General features: G+C 45.5%; 2 protein-coding genes across 2 annotated transcripts; one reads left to right on the plus strand and one right to left on the minus strand.

Moving 5' to 3' along the window:
* Window positions 1-691: 691 nt before the first annotated feature.
* Window positions 692-11144, minus strand: NCBP2 (nuclear cap binding protein subunit 2). Its single transcript, XM_004712334.2, has 4 exons — window positions 11011-11144; window positions 7863-8044; window positions 1917-2055; window positions 692-1233 (listed from the first exon to the last, which is right to left on the minus strand). Exons 1-4 carry the CDS (start codon window positions 11089-11091, stop codon window positions 1141-1143), a joined length of 495 nt encoding a protein of 164 aa, XP_004712391.1. The 5' UTR covers window positions 11092-11144; the 3' UTR covers window positions 692-1140.
* A 125-nt stretch (window positions 11145-11269) lies between these two features.
* NCBP2AS2 (NCBP2 antisense 2 (head to head)) lies at window positions 11270-11984 on the plus strand. The gene has a single exon (XM_013007151.2). The coding sequence runs from the start codon at window positions 11295-11297 to the stop codon at window positions 11592-11594; it is 300 nt and encodes a 99-aa protein (XP_012862605.1). The 5' UTR covers window positions 11270-11294; the 3' UTR covers window positions 11595-11984.
* The last annotated feature ends 3904 nt before the right edge of the window (window positions 11985-15888 follow it).

Raw genomic sequence — 15888 nt, forward strand, 5'->3', positions numbered from 1 at the left:
TTGGAAACTACTGGGCTGTATGCTGCTGTATGACAGCAGTTCCTTGTCTCACAGGAAATCATACTAGTTGCCATTTTCATGAGCAGTAGCTCAGCATGTGAATGACTTGTTACCATACAAACGTAAAGTTCTCTAAACTTCCATCTCTGTAGGGAGCATCAGCTGATTAAGCCTCTGAACCTCAACACAATTCATTGGCCATTGAAAAGAACACAAGACTTCAATATGAGAGCTGACTCAGGCAGGTATTTCCTGTGAGAAACTTACCTGCTAATATCTTGATCCTCCTGCTCTTTCTAAAACCTACTCTGTCCCCAAGATTCCTCTGGAAATGAAGAGTGAATTTGATGGCCCTGGCAGGAAACTGTCTAATTTCAGGCAGTGCTTTCACTAGGGTCCCTTGGTATTTCATCCCCACTTCCTTCCTACCGACAAGTCCCCCTTTTAGAGTATTTGAAGTTCTTTGTAACAAAGTCTTGCTTTCTTTAGTTGTTGGTAGAACATTTGCATCTTTTGAAGTTAGTAATAAGTGTCCTTTAAACCCTGCACCTAAAAGTCTTGACGGACCCCATAAAGCCGGTAGCGTCTCTCAGGACTGACTGCCCAAGACTGACTTTTTACCCCAGCTATTACAGACCCGGGACCACTGTTTGCTTTTGGAGATTCGAATTGGAAAAAAACACACACACAATCAAGTTTTCCCATATCTGTTCTTTATTTAGAAAACAGGAAATGTTTATACTGAATAGCATGTCCCCATTAAACTTTATGGCATGCAAATGTAAAAAACTTCCGGCCCAAGTTGGTATTATAAACCTGTATTATAAACATGGTAAACCAAAATGAAATTTGTGCAACTACCCTAAAAATGACGTTTTGACAGACTAATCCACACCATATATCCAATTTGTATTCAAGGAACAAATTTTGACTACTAGTAGAAAAACATCCTGGTAATAAGAGACATGGCCAAGATTCTTAAGACTAAAATTAAAGACATTCTTTTAGATTTCTGTCCTTTAATAATTTTCAGAGAGGAAATCCACACAGATGCTTCCAGCTCAGTAACAGACTGAAAAAGCTTGGTGAAATCCAGCTGCTTTGCAGACCTTGGCACCGAGCTTCATCAGATCCAGCCGGTCAGAGGAGCGGCTTGTTCCCTGGTGGGTTTTGAACCAGTTTCCCGTAGCCGCCTCTCCCAGCATCATAGTCCTGCCGGTACTCGTCTCGTACCTAATGGAAGATACAAGGTTACAGTGTAGAGAAACTGCTATGACAACTAGGATTCTTACACACGTCAGAAAAACAAATCTTACAGATGTCACAAGGTTAAGCATTCCAGCCTTTTTTTAAACCAAGTGATATAAAACTCAACTACTTTGCAAAATTATCCATGAATGTGCATTAATGCTTAAAGAGCTCATTCCAAAGGATATTTAAATCATGTTCTTTACTTTTACACGAAAACTTGAAACTCATTTTGCCTTTTCCCACTCTTATCAAGTGATAAAACAGCCCCGAGTAAGACATTCAATAATCATTGCGTGTGGGAAGGTATAGAACACACCATTCATGATTTAAAAAAAAAAAATTACAGCTTTCTTTTAAAGAAGCCTTTCAGGCCAACACTACACAGTTATTTTAATGTAAATAAGCCACCAACTGCTGTCAAGTCAATTTGACTCGTGGCAACCCTACAGGGTAGAGTAGAACCACCCTGTAAGGTCTCAGAGATTGTAAATCTCTATGGGAGCACATAGCCCCATCTTTCTCCATCAGAATGACATTTGACTGTAGACTGTAGACATTGTGGTTAGCAGCCCAGTGCGTATCCCACTGTACCAAAGGCTCGTTAGGAAGTACAGAGTGATAAAACACTATCAAGGACTAAAGAAGCAGAGGATCTTCTTGCTCACCTGGCCCCCCGAGCGCCCTCGGCCGTACTGCCTGCCTTCCCGAAAGCCTGCGTCCCAGTCTGTCCGAATCATCCGGTCGTCCAGGCGAGTCCCATTTAGGTACCGCATGGCGTTCTCTGCATCTGCTCTCGAGTAGTATCTTACGCATAGGTATTAAGGAACATGATAGCATTTCTCCAAAAATGCTTGTGGAGTTACATCTAAATGAAGCCAAGCTAATCCGGTAAGGTGAAGGCTAAAGAAAACAGTATTGCAAATAATACTGCATTTGTACAATATGGCTACACAATATAAATATTGTATTTATGCATGGCTATCATGACCAAGCCATGGTAATTTCAGTCATGCCATACGCATGTAAAAGCTGGACAATGAATAAGGAAGACTGGAACTGATGCCTTTGAAGTAGGTGTCGGCAAATAATATTCAATGTACCACGAACAGCCAGAAATACAAACAAATCTGCTTTGAAAAAACCCAGAATGCTTCTTAGAAGCAAGGATAGCCAGATTTTCTCTCCTGTCAGGAGAGATCGGTCCCTGTAAGAAGACTTCATGCTGGAAGAAGTAGAATGTCAGCAAAAAGTTGGAAGCCTGCAACGAGCTCACTGACCAGGTGGCTACAACAGTGGGCTGCACCGTAACAACCGAGACGGCACAGGACCAAGCAGTACTTCAGCGTGCTGCACCGGGGCCAGCCCGAAGGTGCCTATCAACATATTATTGACTGTAACTGTCTAGATGGTACCGTTAACAATTATTTGTTTGCCCAGCTCCATAGTTTGAGTTGCCAAATATGTTCAGTGAAGGTTAGACCAAATTTTGACACCCAAATTGGGATCACAGTATGGTGCAGAGCTAAGCAACATTTCTTATTTGTTATACGTAGGCCACTTAACAGCAACTAAAATTCAAACAAACTCACTGCGGAGCTCGCTCTAACTCATTGTGGCTCTATAGGACAGGGCAGAGTTGCTCCTGTGAGGTTCTAAGACTAACTCTTTACTGAAGTAGAAGGCCCTGCCTTTCTCCCTCAGAACAGCTAGTGGATTTGAACTGCTGACCTTGCGGTTAAAAGCCCAACAGGTAACCACTAACCATTATGCATGTTCCCAGAGCTTCCTGCCGGCAACTAATGATACAAAACATCTTGAAGACTTACAGCAAGATGGCGAATTAGGCAGATACGCCTCTAAAACAAAGACAAGAGACCAAATGAAACAGAGATGACAGTCCTGGGACCTGGATTGAAGTATGCCAACAAGGAGAAGCTAAAGAAAAGCAGACAGATGGGTGTATTGTTGGCTGATCTGATGCAGCATGGCCATTTTGAACTTTAGCAAGTGGCATTTGATATCAGCCTGACACGCTCCACCCCACCCTCTTCCACACATGGCTGGTAACTAGAAAAGTCAAGAACTTCTCTTGTTCTCCATCCCCTCCTGGCGGCCAGAAGTACACCAACCTCACTCTTAAACCCCCAGGGACCAATGACAACTCCCCCTGCAAAACTGCTGCTCTCCAGAGGTTAGAGCCACGCCCCGTGGATTGGGCTCCCAGTGTACCACCCCCATGTCTAAAGGTGCACGCATTCCACCTCACCAGACTAGCAGATGCAAAGTGCTGGGCCTGGCTAATCCTGGGTGGGCAAGAACATCTTCCATACCCAGCCCCCCTGCTCCCGAGACCTGAAAGAGTACCTTGACTTCAACCACCCTCTGAACCTACTACGTATGGATCCACATATCTAAATGCACACATCAAGGCCAGCAGACCGCTATCTAGTACTGGTATACCACTCCCCCCTCAAATCCCTATAAGCGCCTTGCCTGGCAGAGTGCACCAACCCACGCGGCACTGCCCTAAGCTGCCTCTAGTTGTCTTCATGCCTCTGCCTGTCGTCACCCCCACCCCGCCCCCACCGCCTTTCTTTCCTTTGCCTTATCTGCTTCCTTCTTTTTAATCTTTCCGTTCATTCACTCTGTTCTTTACTATTTTTCCTGCTTCCCAAGTTTTTCTTACTGTATTTCTTTTTGCTTTTTCCTTTTAATTATTAAATTATCTTCTTGCTGCTATTTGCCTACTTTACCTGCTTGGATTTTTGGTTCTTTTTTTTTTTTTTGCCCCCACATTTCAGCAATTGTGCCCACACAGCCTAGCCAATCAATACATCCTGCAGCCCATCTATGAGGTCAGGGCTAGCATCTAGGCCTGCACTACCTGATCATCGAAGCTAGGGGAAAAAACCCTAAGAATTATGTGGGGAAATATCAACAGTAATAAGTTACTTGTCAGGAATTCCAGAACAGAAAGAGATCCCATACATCTCCCAAAAACACAGATTAAAAAATTGTCAAAGAGTTGTTGGGAAAAAAAAAGTCTCTAATATGAAAGAAGAGAAGACATTCATTCATGATGAACAAACCAGAGAGGAGAATACAAAAGAAAATCAGCAAGACAAACCATCATCTCCCCAGAGCCTAAGAGGTGGAAAGCACCTTGGGGGGGGGCGGCCGGAGAGACAACCCATTAACTACAAAGGAGAACCAAAATTATGAAGCTCGGGTTTCTCAGCAGAAACTACACATGCATTAAGGCAGTGGGATGACCTATATAAAACTGAATGAACACACATTGACAACCAATTATCATATGCCCAGCAAAACTGTCCCTCAAATACAATGGTGAAATTAGGAATTTCCAGATCAGAAATTAAAGGAATTCATTAAAAACCAGACCAACCTTCAGAGAGTTCTTTGAACAGAAAACCAACAATAAAACAGCTGGTTGAACATAGATGATATCACCACCCAGAAATTAACCCAGATGTAGAAGGATCCACAGTAAAATAAACCTATAAGGCTGCAAATAGGGAATGAGAGAGGGCAATTTGTAGTGAAGACTACAAAACTGGAGCAGGGAATAGTGTACTTACAGAACTCCCAAGTGGAGAGGAAGCCAGGCAGGCTCGAGTGAAGATGAAGTTGGCAAAGGAAATGATAGAGGAAGGGGAGAGACACAGAAAAGAGTGCAAAAATTAGAGCCACCAGAGGAAAATACTGTTACATACATAAACCTTGCAGTAACAGTGACTTACAAGTAGTTACATGGATAGACATGCAGAGAGATGGGTATATGAAGGAAAGTGGGAGTATGACCATGAATATGTATATAAGTTTGACAGGTAATTGTACACCGGTATTTATTTTTACTGCAAATGTACCCACGAATGTGGTGGAGTGTAGAAGGGGCAAAGTTATAAAAACTTGTTAGACAACCAATCCTGAGGGATTGAGTCACCTTGAGCTTGGGGGTCAGGGACATACCATGGCCAACTGGCCTAACACAGTCCATCAACATGCTGTTCTACACCCCCCTGAGTGAGTAGGATCTTTAGAGGTTGGGAATGACCATCTAGAGGGCCACTAACCATTGGTCTCTCCCTGACGAGGGGAAAGAAGGCTGTTCAAAATCAAAAGACACACAGAAGCGAGTAGTCAAAAGGACTAGTGCCCCACGTGAACATCAGTGAATGACCCAGAGAGCGAAACTGCGCGGTTATCACAACCAACTGCTCTGAAAGAGACCATACTAGAAGGTCATGGGTAGATGGGGGAAAATATAGACTAAAGCTCAAAGTGATGAGTAACAACAAAACAAAGCAGGCTTCCTGGTTAGAGATGACTACTGAAACTCCCCGTAGGTCTGGAACTACATTCACACCCATGGTTCAACTTTCAACAGTTATAGGTAGATATGTGTACGGGAGGCAGGAACACTAGGGAGGTATGCATGTCAAAAAATAACCAACCATTTGAGATGAAAAGCAACATTTACCCAAGTTGAAAAGAGGAAACCAGGAATGGATATAGGCAACACGCAGAAATGGGATACGCAATGTTACACTGAGGGGCTGTAATCAGTGAGATGAAATAAAACGTATATGAATTGTTGAATGTAAAACTGATGATCTACTCTGTAAATCTGATCTACTCTGTACATCTTCACCCAATTCATTGATTTTCGTTTTTTTGCTTTTTAAAAGAACATAGTAAAAAAGTCCCTAAAATTGTCAGTACGCTTCATTATAAGGAAAGACCCTTATCAATAACCCAGGTAATAGTTTTCAAACCTGCCATATCAGATTTACTGAATTTAGCTTGAGGGTGGTATTTTTAAAATTCTCTAAAACAAATTTTGATTACTGGCCAGATTTTAGAAAAATCAGATCTAAGTGTTTTTGCTTTTAAATTCCAATATCCAGTACCTAAACAATATCTTAGCAATTAACAGTTAAAAAACACCCCAAAACCTGCTGCATACCAACTCACAGCAACCCTATAGGACAGGATAGAACTGCCCCTGTGAGTATGAGACTTCGCTTGTGTAGGCAGCCCAGGCTTTCTCTGGCAGAGCTGCTGGTGGTCCTGAACTGCTGACCTTGGCATTAGCAGTGCAACGGCGTAACCACTACGCCAACAGATAGCAAATAGTAGGCATTCCTTCCTTCTTTCCTCAATTTTTTAAGTGAATACAGGGAAGACACTATTAGCAAAAACCAACTAGCAAAAGCAGCCTATCAGGCCTGTGGCATCGTGATGCCATTATGACTGCATCTCTACCCTCTAAGCCAAGCGTGAAACACTCTGGCTTTCAGATTAAAGACCGCATAGAGTAGAGAGACATAAACCCAAAGACTGCAAGAGGCCATGAGCAGGTGAGAGGGTCAAAGTAGCTGGAGGATGGCTCATGGTGAAAGTCTTTGTGGAATATTTTGAAGGGTCTTAGAGGAGTAGGAAATCGAAATCCTAGGAGACTCTCAATCCAAAATTGAGGTGATAAGAGGAGTTAATGAAATGTTTCTTTGAGGAATATCGTAAGCTGGAAGACGTTTAACTGAGATAAGTCAAAATGAAAGGGTCCTTAATGAACAGTGCAGAGGAGCTAGCTTTGATATCAGCAAGTGAAATAAACTCCCTTTCATTCTAGCACATGGGAACCTCATATCCCAAGGTATGCCAACAACGTGAGAGAGAAGTCCTGCCCAGGTCCAGAGTCAGCTCTCTACCCTGATCTATAAAAGGAAAGCCAAGAATCAGACATTTCAGGACAATTACAGCATAAAATACAACCAAAAAAGAAAACCACACAGGCCAGATGAAATATAATTCAGAGCACAGGGGGTAGAACGTGAAACACTGGATCAGGTCTAGGATTTTTCTCAGAATATAAAACAAATGACCCCAAAAAGGAAAACATTAGCAAACAGACACAAAGAATCAATCCAGGGACTCTGACAGTGTTTCTGGGAAGAGAACAAATGGAACATGGTTGGGGTTCTCTGTAAGACCGGGCTACGTCCATCTATATACTGACAAACTCTTTAGTCATTGAAGAGGAGGAGGACACTTAGAGATGCTGACATGGAACAATCTCAAGGGTAAGTGGAAAAAGAAGCATGTCTGCAGGCTGCTTCTTCACCCCCACGCACTGCTTCTGGAAGGACACCCAGGAAATCCATCACTGCGTCCCCTCTGATGACAGCAACTAAGGGCTTGGGAGTGGTAGATGGATTTTATTTCAGCTACTCCTTTTAGGAGGCTTTCCCCCCTCTTTAAACACCATGGGCACACATTCTGAAAGCCTGTTCGAGGCAACCATAAGCATGATTTGTTGTGAGTGCCATGCAGTCAATTCCAACTCAGCAACCCTGTGTGTAACAGAAGGGCTCTGCCCATCCTCACATTTGTTATGGGGGAGACCATTCCTTGAATGAATGTAAGTGGTTAGCAGCTTTCTCAGCTTAAGAGCCGGACACAAAACAGAGAGGGGGGGAGGGGAGGAAAGCAGAGACCCTTAAATCAATATATCGTCACTGACCAGGCACCCAAACATTCTAGGCCGCCCCCTGGTTCAGCAGCTACCTTAGACATAACAGGAAGGATACTCCACAAAACAGAATCCACATGCCGTCTTCTTCACTTTATCCAGGCCCATGATGATTTTCTTTATGTCACCACTTTTGCTGAAGAGTTCATAGATTTGTTCTTCGGTGGTGTAAAAGGAAAGGTTTCCAACATATAGAGTACAGCTTTTCTTCAGTAATTTTTCTTGCTCCTCATAATCACCCTAGGGTTTCAAATGGAGAAAAAGTTAGACTATACAACCTAGAAATGAGCTTGCTCAGGGTTCCTTAGAAGTGGGTAAAAATGGGCATTAATTATGATAGGTCAACAAAACAAAAAAGAGGGAAGGAGTTGATTTTCGGAGGCACTTTTGCAAGGTCCAGAGTACTGTTAATAGCGTGTCAAGGCTTGAAGTTACTCTGCAGGCCTCTAGCCTTCTGCCCTCCTTGGCACTGTATCCTAAAGGCCCAAGTTTCAATTGTAGACCTTGAATCAGTTATATGGAAGAGCTCTTTGATCCTTTTAGTTGGTTCCCACTGAGGATTTCCTTTGTAATCCTCCCACAGAGACCATTCCAAACAATTAATCAGCTACACAGGTTAGTGATAGGCTCCGGTTGCTGAGTTCAGGAATAATGTGTCGATCATTAAACACAGGAGAGTTCACCTTCTTGATGGGCTGTTTGGAAGACAGGAGTAGAACTGTGTTTCAGCAAAAACACCTGACAAGCCTTGGGCACAGAATGGCTCATCCTGGAAACCAGAGTGGCCACCTGTGGCCACCCTCTTCTAGGATCCGCACCGGGGAGGACAAATGCCTACTGCATAGGCCTACCAGCTGACCTGCTCTCAAGCCCTTCTGACCCAGGCAGGGCCCTAAAATCAGTCATCTTAACTACTGAGTTGGATTGAAGACAGCCCTTCTTACACCTCAGAGTTGTAGTCTAGCTTGGAAGGTAGCAGCTGAGTCGACCTGTACTGAGTCTCCAGAAGACTTTCCAAGAGCTCACAAGGTGTAATGTTGGTCCCGTTCCCTTCCCTCGGGCAATCTAACTTTGCTTTGTCTCTGAATGTTTCCTAGCACAGTGTTCAAAGGAATAGTTCTCAAGGGATCACAACTGGTGGCAGAGAACTAGGGTAACCTATCTGGTCACATCAAAGGGAAACAGACTTGGTGGCAGAGAACTAGGGTAACCTATCTGGTCACATCAAAGGGAAACAGACTACGTAAGTGATGGCACACCCATACAAACTTAGCCCCAAGAAGCCTGTACCGACATGCGATGACAGGGGACATCTCCAAGAGGGAGTGCAAAGTGACGCATCACACGGTACAGTGTGAAGCATACACTCCAGACAATATTTTTAGTTAATTTATTCTTAAACCTTAATTACTTTAAAAAAATACATGAATAACTATGTATAACAATACATGCCTACTTCTGGGGTGAGAAGCAAGAGAATGCAAGTCTGATGGACAAGTATGCTGTCTTGGTTAATCTCTAGAACGACTATATGAAGTAGGTCCTAGTTTATGATCCGTACTTTCCACATAAGGAAAAAGTTAATCTGTACAAATCATAGAGAAACTTAGTCGGTCTAACTAGAATTCCAACCCAGTCTAGTCCCCATTCCCATACTGCCTTAAATAGTCAACAAGAAAACAGACATTCTGTGTTAAAAATAGATTCTCACAATTTTGAAATGAGACAACAGAGAATGTAGATTAACTTTTTTTTTTACTGATGTTAAGGAGTTGTTCATATCATGATCAGCAGGCATTTTCACCTCCTTCCTACTTTTCTCATACAGGTAAGTACTGTCCAAACAAGTAGCCTCGGTTGAAGACACCTGTGGTTTGAGAGCTTACTTAATGTATGGTATCAATGTAGATTTCATTCAGAGAACACTAGACATTCCACAAGACACTCATGTATTACTGTTAATTAAAGCGATGGGCTTTATACTGCAGGTGTAATAGCAGAAGTTGAATCTTTTTTAAAAAATCTGTCAGAATGGTTTAAATTCAAGGGTAATGATGTGCAACTTTCTAGAGTAATGAGTGCCATAAACTTTAAAATCATGTTTAAAATAAAAACTAAACTCAGGGCCACGGAGCTGATGTTGACTGACAGCGACCCTACAGGACAGGCTAGAACTGCCCCCTGTGAGTTTCAGAAACTTGCTAAGTTTACAGGGGCAGAAAATCCCATCTTCCTCTCTCAGAGGCTGGTGGCTGCGAATAGACCTTGCCAACGTGTAACCACTAGGCCATCAGGGCTTCTCAAAATCATGTTTGTACTTCATCAGTGTTTAAAAACTGCAGACCCAGTGCATGAAGCTAGTGTTCAACTTGAGCTCAAATAAAAAACGCCTTTTCGCTGCCCTGCTACACATTTTACACCATCTCCATGCCTACAATCTCCTACTTCCCAGTCAAGGGTTCTCCCACTTCTGACTCCTCACGATCCCTCCCTTCGTGCTCATCACATTCACCTGATGCTGATCACTTGCTTCCACTGATACTCTACTACAGGATCATGCCCGTCTGAGGTGCAGAAACAGTCTCTTCTGCTCGGACTGAGCACAATAAACACTGACGTCACTGGATTAATGAAACCCTCTCCTACAACCCCACTCCCACCTTGCCATTCCTATTACGGAAAAGCCAGCCCACCTCGGTTCTCTATTTCCATTCTGCAGACCTTCTCTCCCCCACACATCTAATCTAGTCTAGGCTAAACCAAAGGTGCTTCCTCTGGAATCCAGTCGTCTCTGATCTTGCTACCCCGACATCCTAGTGCCTAGCAGGGCTCTGGCCTCAACGCGGTCTCTTTCATCCATGGCGAGGTTGAAGAAAAGGCGCAAGAGAGCCAATGGGCTTTGTCTCCCTGCTGTAATGTTTACACGAAAGCGGGGCTGCCATCTGGGTAAGGGGCCTCCACGTCCAGTGGAGTCAAAGGGTTAAGCCTGTCCTCGCCTACCAATGACCTCTCAGAGGCACGGCAATGAGAAAGCGAGCCTCGACCCTTCCCGGGAGAGAAGTGGCTCCAGTAAGCTAGGCACACCCTTCCCGTTTATATTCCCGGGTCCCCGGCCACTGTGCGGCCACACTGCGCGTCGAGCGTCACCAGCGGGCTGAGACGACACAATGAGACCGGAGCAAACCGCCTCTCCGCGTTCGCCTTACCCGGAAGTGCTGGTCCCGGTACTCGGTTAGCTCGACGTACGAGTCGCTACGCAGCGCCTTCAGGAGGCCCCCAGACATCATGCAGGGAGGCGGACCACGGCGCCCAGGCTCCGGGGACGCGGAGAAGGCTCCGGCGGCAGCGGCGGCGGAACCGGAAGCCTCCGAGCCCAATCCGCCAGCGGCCGTGTCGTCATCACTGAGCGCCAGCGCCGTGGCGGTCCCCGCCGGCGCCGCCGGCCGGAAGCGTAGGGCGTCACGCTCACGTTCCGGCGCGCGCCCCCAGGATGGTGTTTCGGCGGCTGCTGGCCGCGCTCCTGCACAGCCCGCAGCTGGTCGAGCGCCTTTCCGAGTCCCGGCCGATCCGGCGTGCGGCGCAGCTCACGGCCTTCGCGCTGCTGCAGCTCCAGCTGCGCGGTCAGGATGCGGCTCGCCGCGTGCGGGGGCTTGCGGCGGGGCCTGCGGGTTCCTTAGGCCGCCGCGCTGCCCGCTTCAAGGATACCTTCAACCAGGAGCTGCGCCGGGGCCTTCGGGACCGTCCGAGGTCACCACCGGGCAGCCAGAGGGGCCCGGGCGCAGACCCCTAACTTGCGGCCCAGTCGTCTGCTTCCCCTTCTAGGCTCTACACCAGCCTCGGCGTTGAGAGGTCATTCGGGACATTGCAGGGGCTCAGTCTTCTGACTCCGGTCGATGAGGTACAGGGAACCCGGACGTTCGGAACAGACAAGGTCTTTGAAGCTCTGGGATCAAGGATTGGGCCGGCATGCTGTGGAGGAAGACTCCGAAGCTCGGCGGAGATAAACATCTGAGGTCCCACCGCAGGCAGAAATAGAGCTTTCCCTTTGCAAATGGAACCAGGACTCAACGACAGATGCTGCCACCTCGGCCCAGAGAGAGCACTACTTACAGGGAAGATCATGGATGAAAAGACAGCCCTGAAGCTACCTAAATCCTCCGATTAAATGTATAAGTGATGAGTGTGTCTTGAGTGTGGTGCTTCTCTGGCAAGATGGATTGGTAATCCTGGGGTCTGTAAACCCGTATTCATCATACTTAAGTATTGAGGGCTTGCGTGCTCTGGCACTTGCAGACTAATGGCACACTGTGAAGTATCCCCGTTACTTGTGACAGCCCTGTTCATATGACGATGTGACGAGTAAATCCTGAGAGTGGGCCGTGAGCACAGGTGTTTGACCCCAGGGCCCCAGTGTTTGTTTATCGCGCTGTATGCTGCTGTTACGCTCCGCAGGAGCCCTGGCGGAGTCTTGGGTTACAAGTTGGGCTGCCAGCAGCAATGTCCGCAGTTCGAAACTATCAGCAGCTCTAGGAAGAAAAGATGATGCTCTCGACGCCTGTAAAGAACCCCCAAGGGCCAGTTCTAATCTGCCCTACAGGGTCCCTATGAGTCAGAAGAAACTTGATGACTGAGTTTTTGGTCGGGTTGCTTTTACCCTGACCCTGAATGCCTTCCACACCCACCCAGTCACCACCAGGCAGTAGGCTAATAGCCACCTTGAGACAAACTGCCCGTGGTCCTGGTTACCGCTGTAGAGGGTGGGAGGTACTAAGGAAGCCTATCATTCAGCTAGTGAATCCGTGATTGGAAGTCCAGTTATTATATACAGGAATGCCCTCTTAATCAAGGTTCCTGGCTGAACGGACTGCCTAATTAAATGATGCAGTTAATCATGCGATCTAGAAGGCTTGAACCCCCACTCCCACCCCCGAGAAGTTTTGAAGCTAGTGACCAAGCAGAATGTGCACCCTGACTTTTCTGACCGAGCTAGACACCTAGCTTGCAGGGTTCAAGCAATGAATGTTGGAGGCACCCTGACAAACTATAGTAGTGGCTACTCGGTGCTCGCTGTTTTCTTGTATGGGAATATGGCCTGATGTTGATGGGTTTTATTTTTCAGATACTGGAAGTTTCCTTTTCTAGAGCTTGGTGGTGTAGTGGTTACACATTGGGCTAATAACCACAAGAACAGCAGTTTGAAACTACCTACCACTCCTTGGGAGAAAGACTACGCTTTCTACTCACATAAACAGTAATAATATTGGAAACCCACAGGCGCAGTTTGATCCATTCCTACATGGTCTCTCTGGGTCGGAGTTGATTCAATGGCAGGGAGTTTGAGTTTTTAAGAGGAGAAATCTGGTTCTTAAAATATTGACACTTCATTTGTCACGTCAGTTCAAACAAAATGACTTTGAGTACCGTTTTCCAACCTCTGTTCTTACACTGCCCTTTAAAACAAAGAGGGCCCCAGTCTTGATGTTACACAGTATTTGATCAAACAGGTAACCCACGTGGGCTGCTAACCACAAGATTACTGGTTCAACCCACTAGCTGCTCTGGGGAGAAAGTTTTGACTTTCTGCCCCAGTAACTATTTACAGCCTCAGACATCCACAGGGGTGGGCAGTTCTAGCCCTTCCTATGGCATCACCATGAGTCAAAGTTGACCGTATAGCATTGAGTTTGAGAGCCATGTGTTCTATTAATGTCACTTTCATGCGATCAGCCTTCTTTACTTTTCATTTTTATCATTTTTCTTTGTCAGAAGAGAAGTCCTGGGAACGTTTCCTAAGTTAAGACTTCTCACCTTCCTCATTAAGGGATGAGTCCTGGACACAACGCGGATCCTCCTAGACATCCCCTCGCAGACCTCGATCAGGCTAGCTTGGCAAATAGACGGTGATTGTTCTGCAAAACAAAAAGATGCCCCTCAGAGTTCATTCAGCCTGATGTGTTTGAAACCTGCAAGTTTTGACAGGTGTCTGAGCCTTCCGTTGGGACAGCTTACTGTCCTTTCCCCCCTGAGCGTTTCTTGTCCAGCTACCGAACGTATTTTCCACCTCCTTTTTCCTCTTCCTTGGAAAGAGATGATTCCATACGGAGCAGTCAGATGCACGTGCCTAGGAATTTGGACTTGAGACAAAGAACTGTTGGTAAATGTTAGTGGCTGTGACTTAAAGAGAAAGTCCCCAAACGTCTGCTGCTGAGGGATCCTGATTCTGCTATTTTCAAATGTGGTTGTACAGTCTTGATTCTCAGAACAGTATCCTGAACGTAAAACTTTTTTAAAAAAAATTACAGGTTAATTCTGTTACTTATAGCCAAAAGAGCATGAATTAAACTAGTAAACATTTCACTGTGAAAATGAGACATATCCACTCAAGTACTCCCTCAATGCAAGAACACTTTATTAAACTGGCATTCCATGATGCTCACCTTCCCAACACGATCGTTGAAGACAAAGCAGGTGCATAAGCAAATGTGAAGAAAGCTGATGGTGCCCGGCTATCAAAAGATATAGCATCTGGGGTCTTAAAGGCTTGAAGGTAAACAAGCGGCCATCTAGCTCAGAAGCAACAAAGCCTACATGGAAGAAGCACACCAACCTGTGTGATCATGAGGTGTCAAAGGAATCAGGTATCAGGCATCAAAGAACAAAATATCAAATCACTGTGAATGAGGGGGAGTGCAGATTGGGGACCCAAGACCCATCGGTAGGCAACTGGACATCCCCTTACAGAAGGGTCATGGGGGTGGTGGGGTGGGGGGAAAACGAGCCAGTGCGGGTACAGTGTAGCAATGATGAAACCTGTAACTTTCCTCTAGTTCTTAAATGCTTGCCCCCCACCCCTTCTTATCCCAATTCTACCTTACAAATCTGGCTAGACCAGAGGATGTACACTGGTACAGATAGGAACTGGAAAAAGGGAATCCAGGCCAGATGATCCCTTCAGGACCAGTGGTGAGAGTGGCAATACCGGGAGGGAGGAGGGAAGGTGGGGTGCAAAGGGGAACTGATTACAAGGATCTACATATAACCTCCTCCCTGGAGGACGGACAACAGAAAAGTGAGTGAAGGGAAATGTCAGTTTAAGATATGACAAAAAAATAATTTATAAATTTTCAGGGATTCATGAGGGGGGAGTGGGGAGGGAGGGGGGAAATGAGCTGATACCAAGGGCTCAAGTAGGAAGCAAATGTTTTGAGCATGATGATGGCAACAAATGTACAAATGTGCTTGTCACAATGGATGTATGTAATGATTGTGATAAGAGTTGTATGAGCCCCCAATAAAATGATTTTAAAAAAAGAAAATGAGGCATAAACTCAAAATATACCTAAAACCAAGAGTGTAAATAATAAACTAGTTAAAATTGAACTGTCAGTGAAAACAGGGCCCCTGGGGGTGCTGGCTATTCGATAGCTAAGGGCGACTAGAAGCAGTCAAAGGTGGGAGGGGATCTGGTGCTCCTCTTCATGGCGCTTTAGATACAATGCCAGAGGAGATCAATGAAAACCCACTGCCATCCAGGCAAGGTCAACTCAGCCAACCCATAAGGGTTTTCAAGACAATCAGTAGAGGAACAGACAGCCTCATCTTTCTCCTATAGACTAACTGGTGGTTTTGAAACACTGACCTTGGGTTGAACAGTCACCCTGTCATCCGGGTGACAGCCAAGTTTCCTAGGCACTTTCCCTACACGCCAATCCTGCCAAGATGCACAAGCTGCTTGCACGTGTATTCAGAAGCACATTCACACTCACCACCTACCCCTGGGGAACAGGTGGCCTGCACTGAAGGGCACAAACCTGGGCATGCTAGATATTCCCTGAGTACAGGAGGCCCATTCTGATGCAAGTAAGTCTGGCCAATAGCTCCCCCAAAGACAAAATACCTAGGAATGGATTTCACCAGGGATGTGAAAGACTTATCCAAGGGATATAAAAAACATATACAAGGACTACTACAAAATATCTCTGTAATAAATTAAAGGAGACTTGCATACATGGAAAAAACATACACCCATGAGTTGGAAGACTTAAGATTGTGAAAATGTCAAAAGTACCCAAAGTGATCATAGA

This window comes from Echinops telfairi, unplaced genomic scaffold, assembly GCF_000313985.2.
Source record: "Echinops telfairi isolate 266 unplaced genomic scaffold, ASM31398v2 ScPeMD7_17;HRSCAF=63, whole genome shotgun sequence".
NCBI classification, from domain to species: domain Eukaryota; kingdom Metazoa; phylum Chordata; class Mammalia; order Afrosoricida; family Tenrecidae; genus Echinops; species Echinops telfairi.

Bases quoted from the DNA above. Each gene is read 5' to 3' on its own strand.
- NCBP2AS2 (XM_013007151.2), top strand. From the start codon at position 11,295: ATGGTGTTTCGGCGGCTGCTGGCCGCGCTCCTGCACAGCCCGCAGCTG.
- NCBP2 (XM_004712334.2), bottom strand. From the start codon at position 11,091: ATGATGTCTGGGGGCCTCCTGAAGGCGCTGCGTAGCGACTCGTACGTC. The intron at 8,045-11,010 runs GTAAGGCGAACG...TTGAAACCCTAG, and splicing joins ACCGGGACCAGCACTTCCGG to GGTGATTATGAGGAGCAAGA. The intron at 1,234-1,916 runs GTGAGCAAGAAG...ATCTTCCATTAG, and splicing joins GAGGGCGCTCGGGGGGCCAG to GTACGAGACGAGTACCGGCA.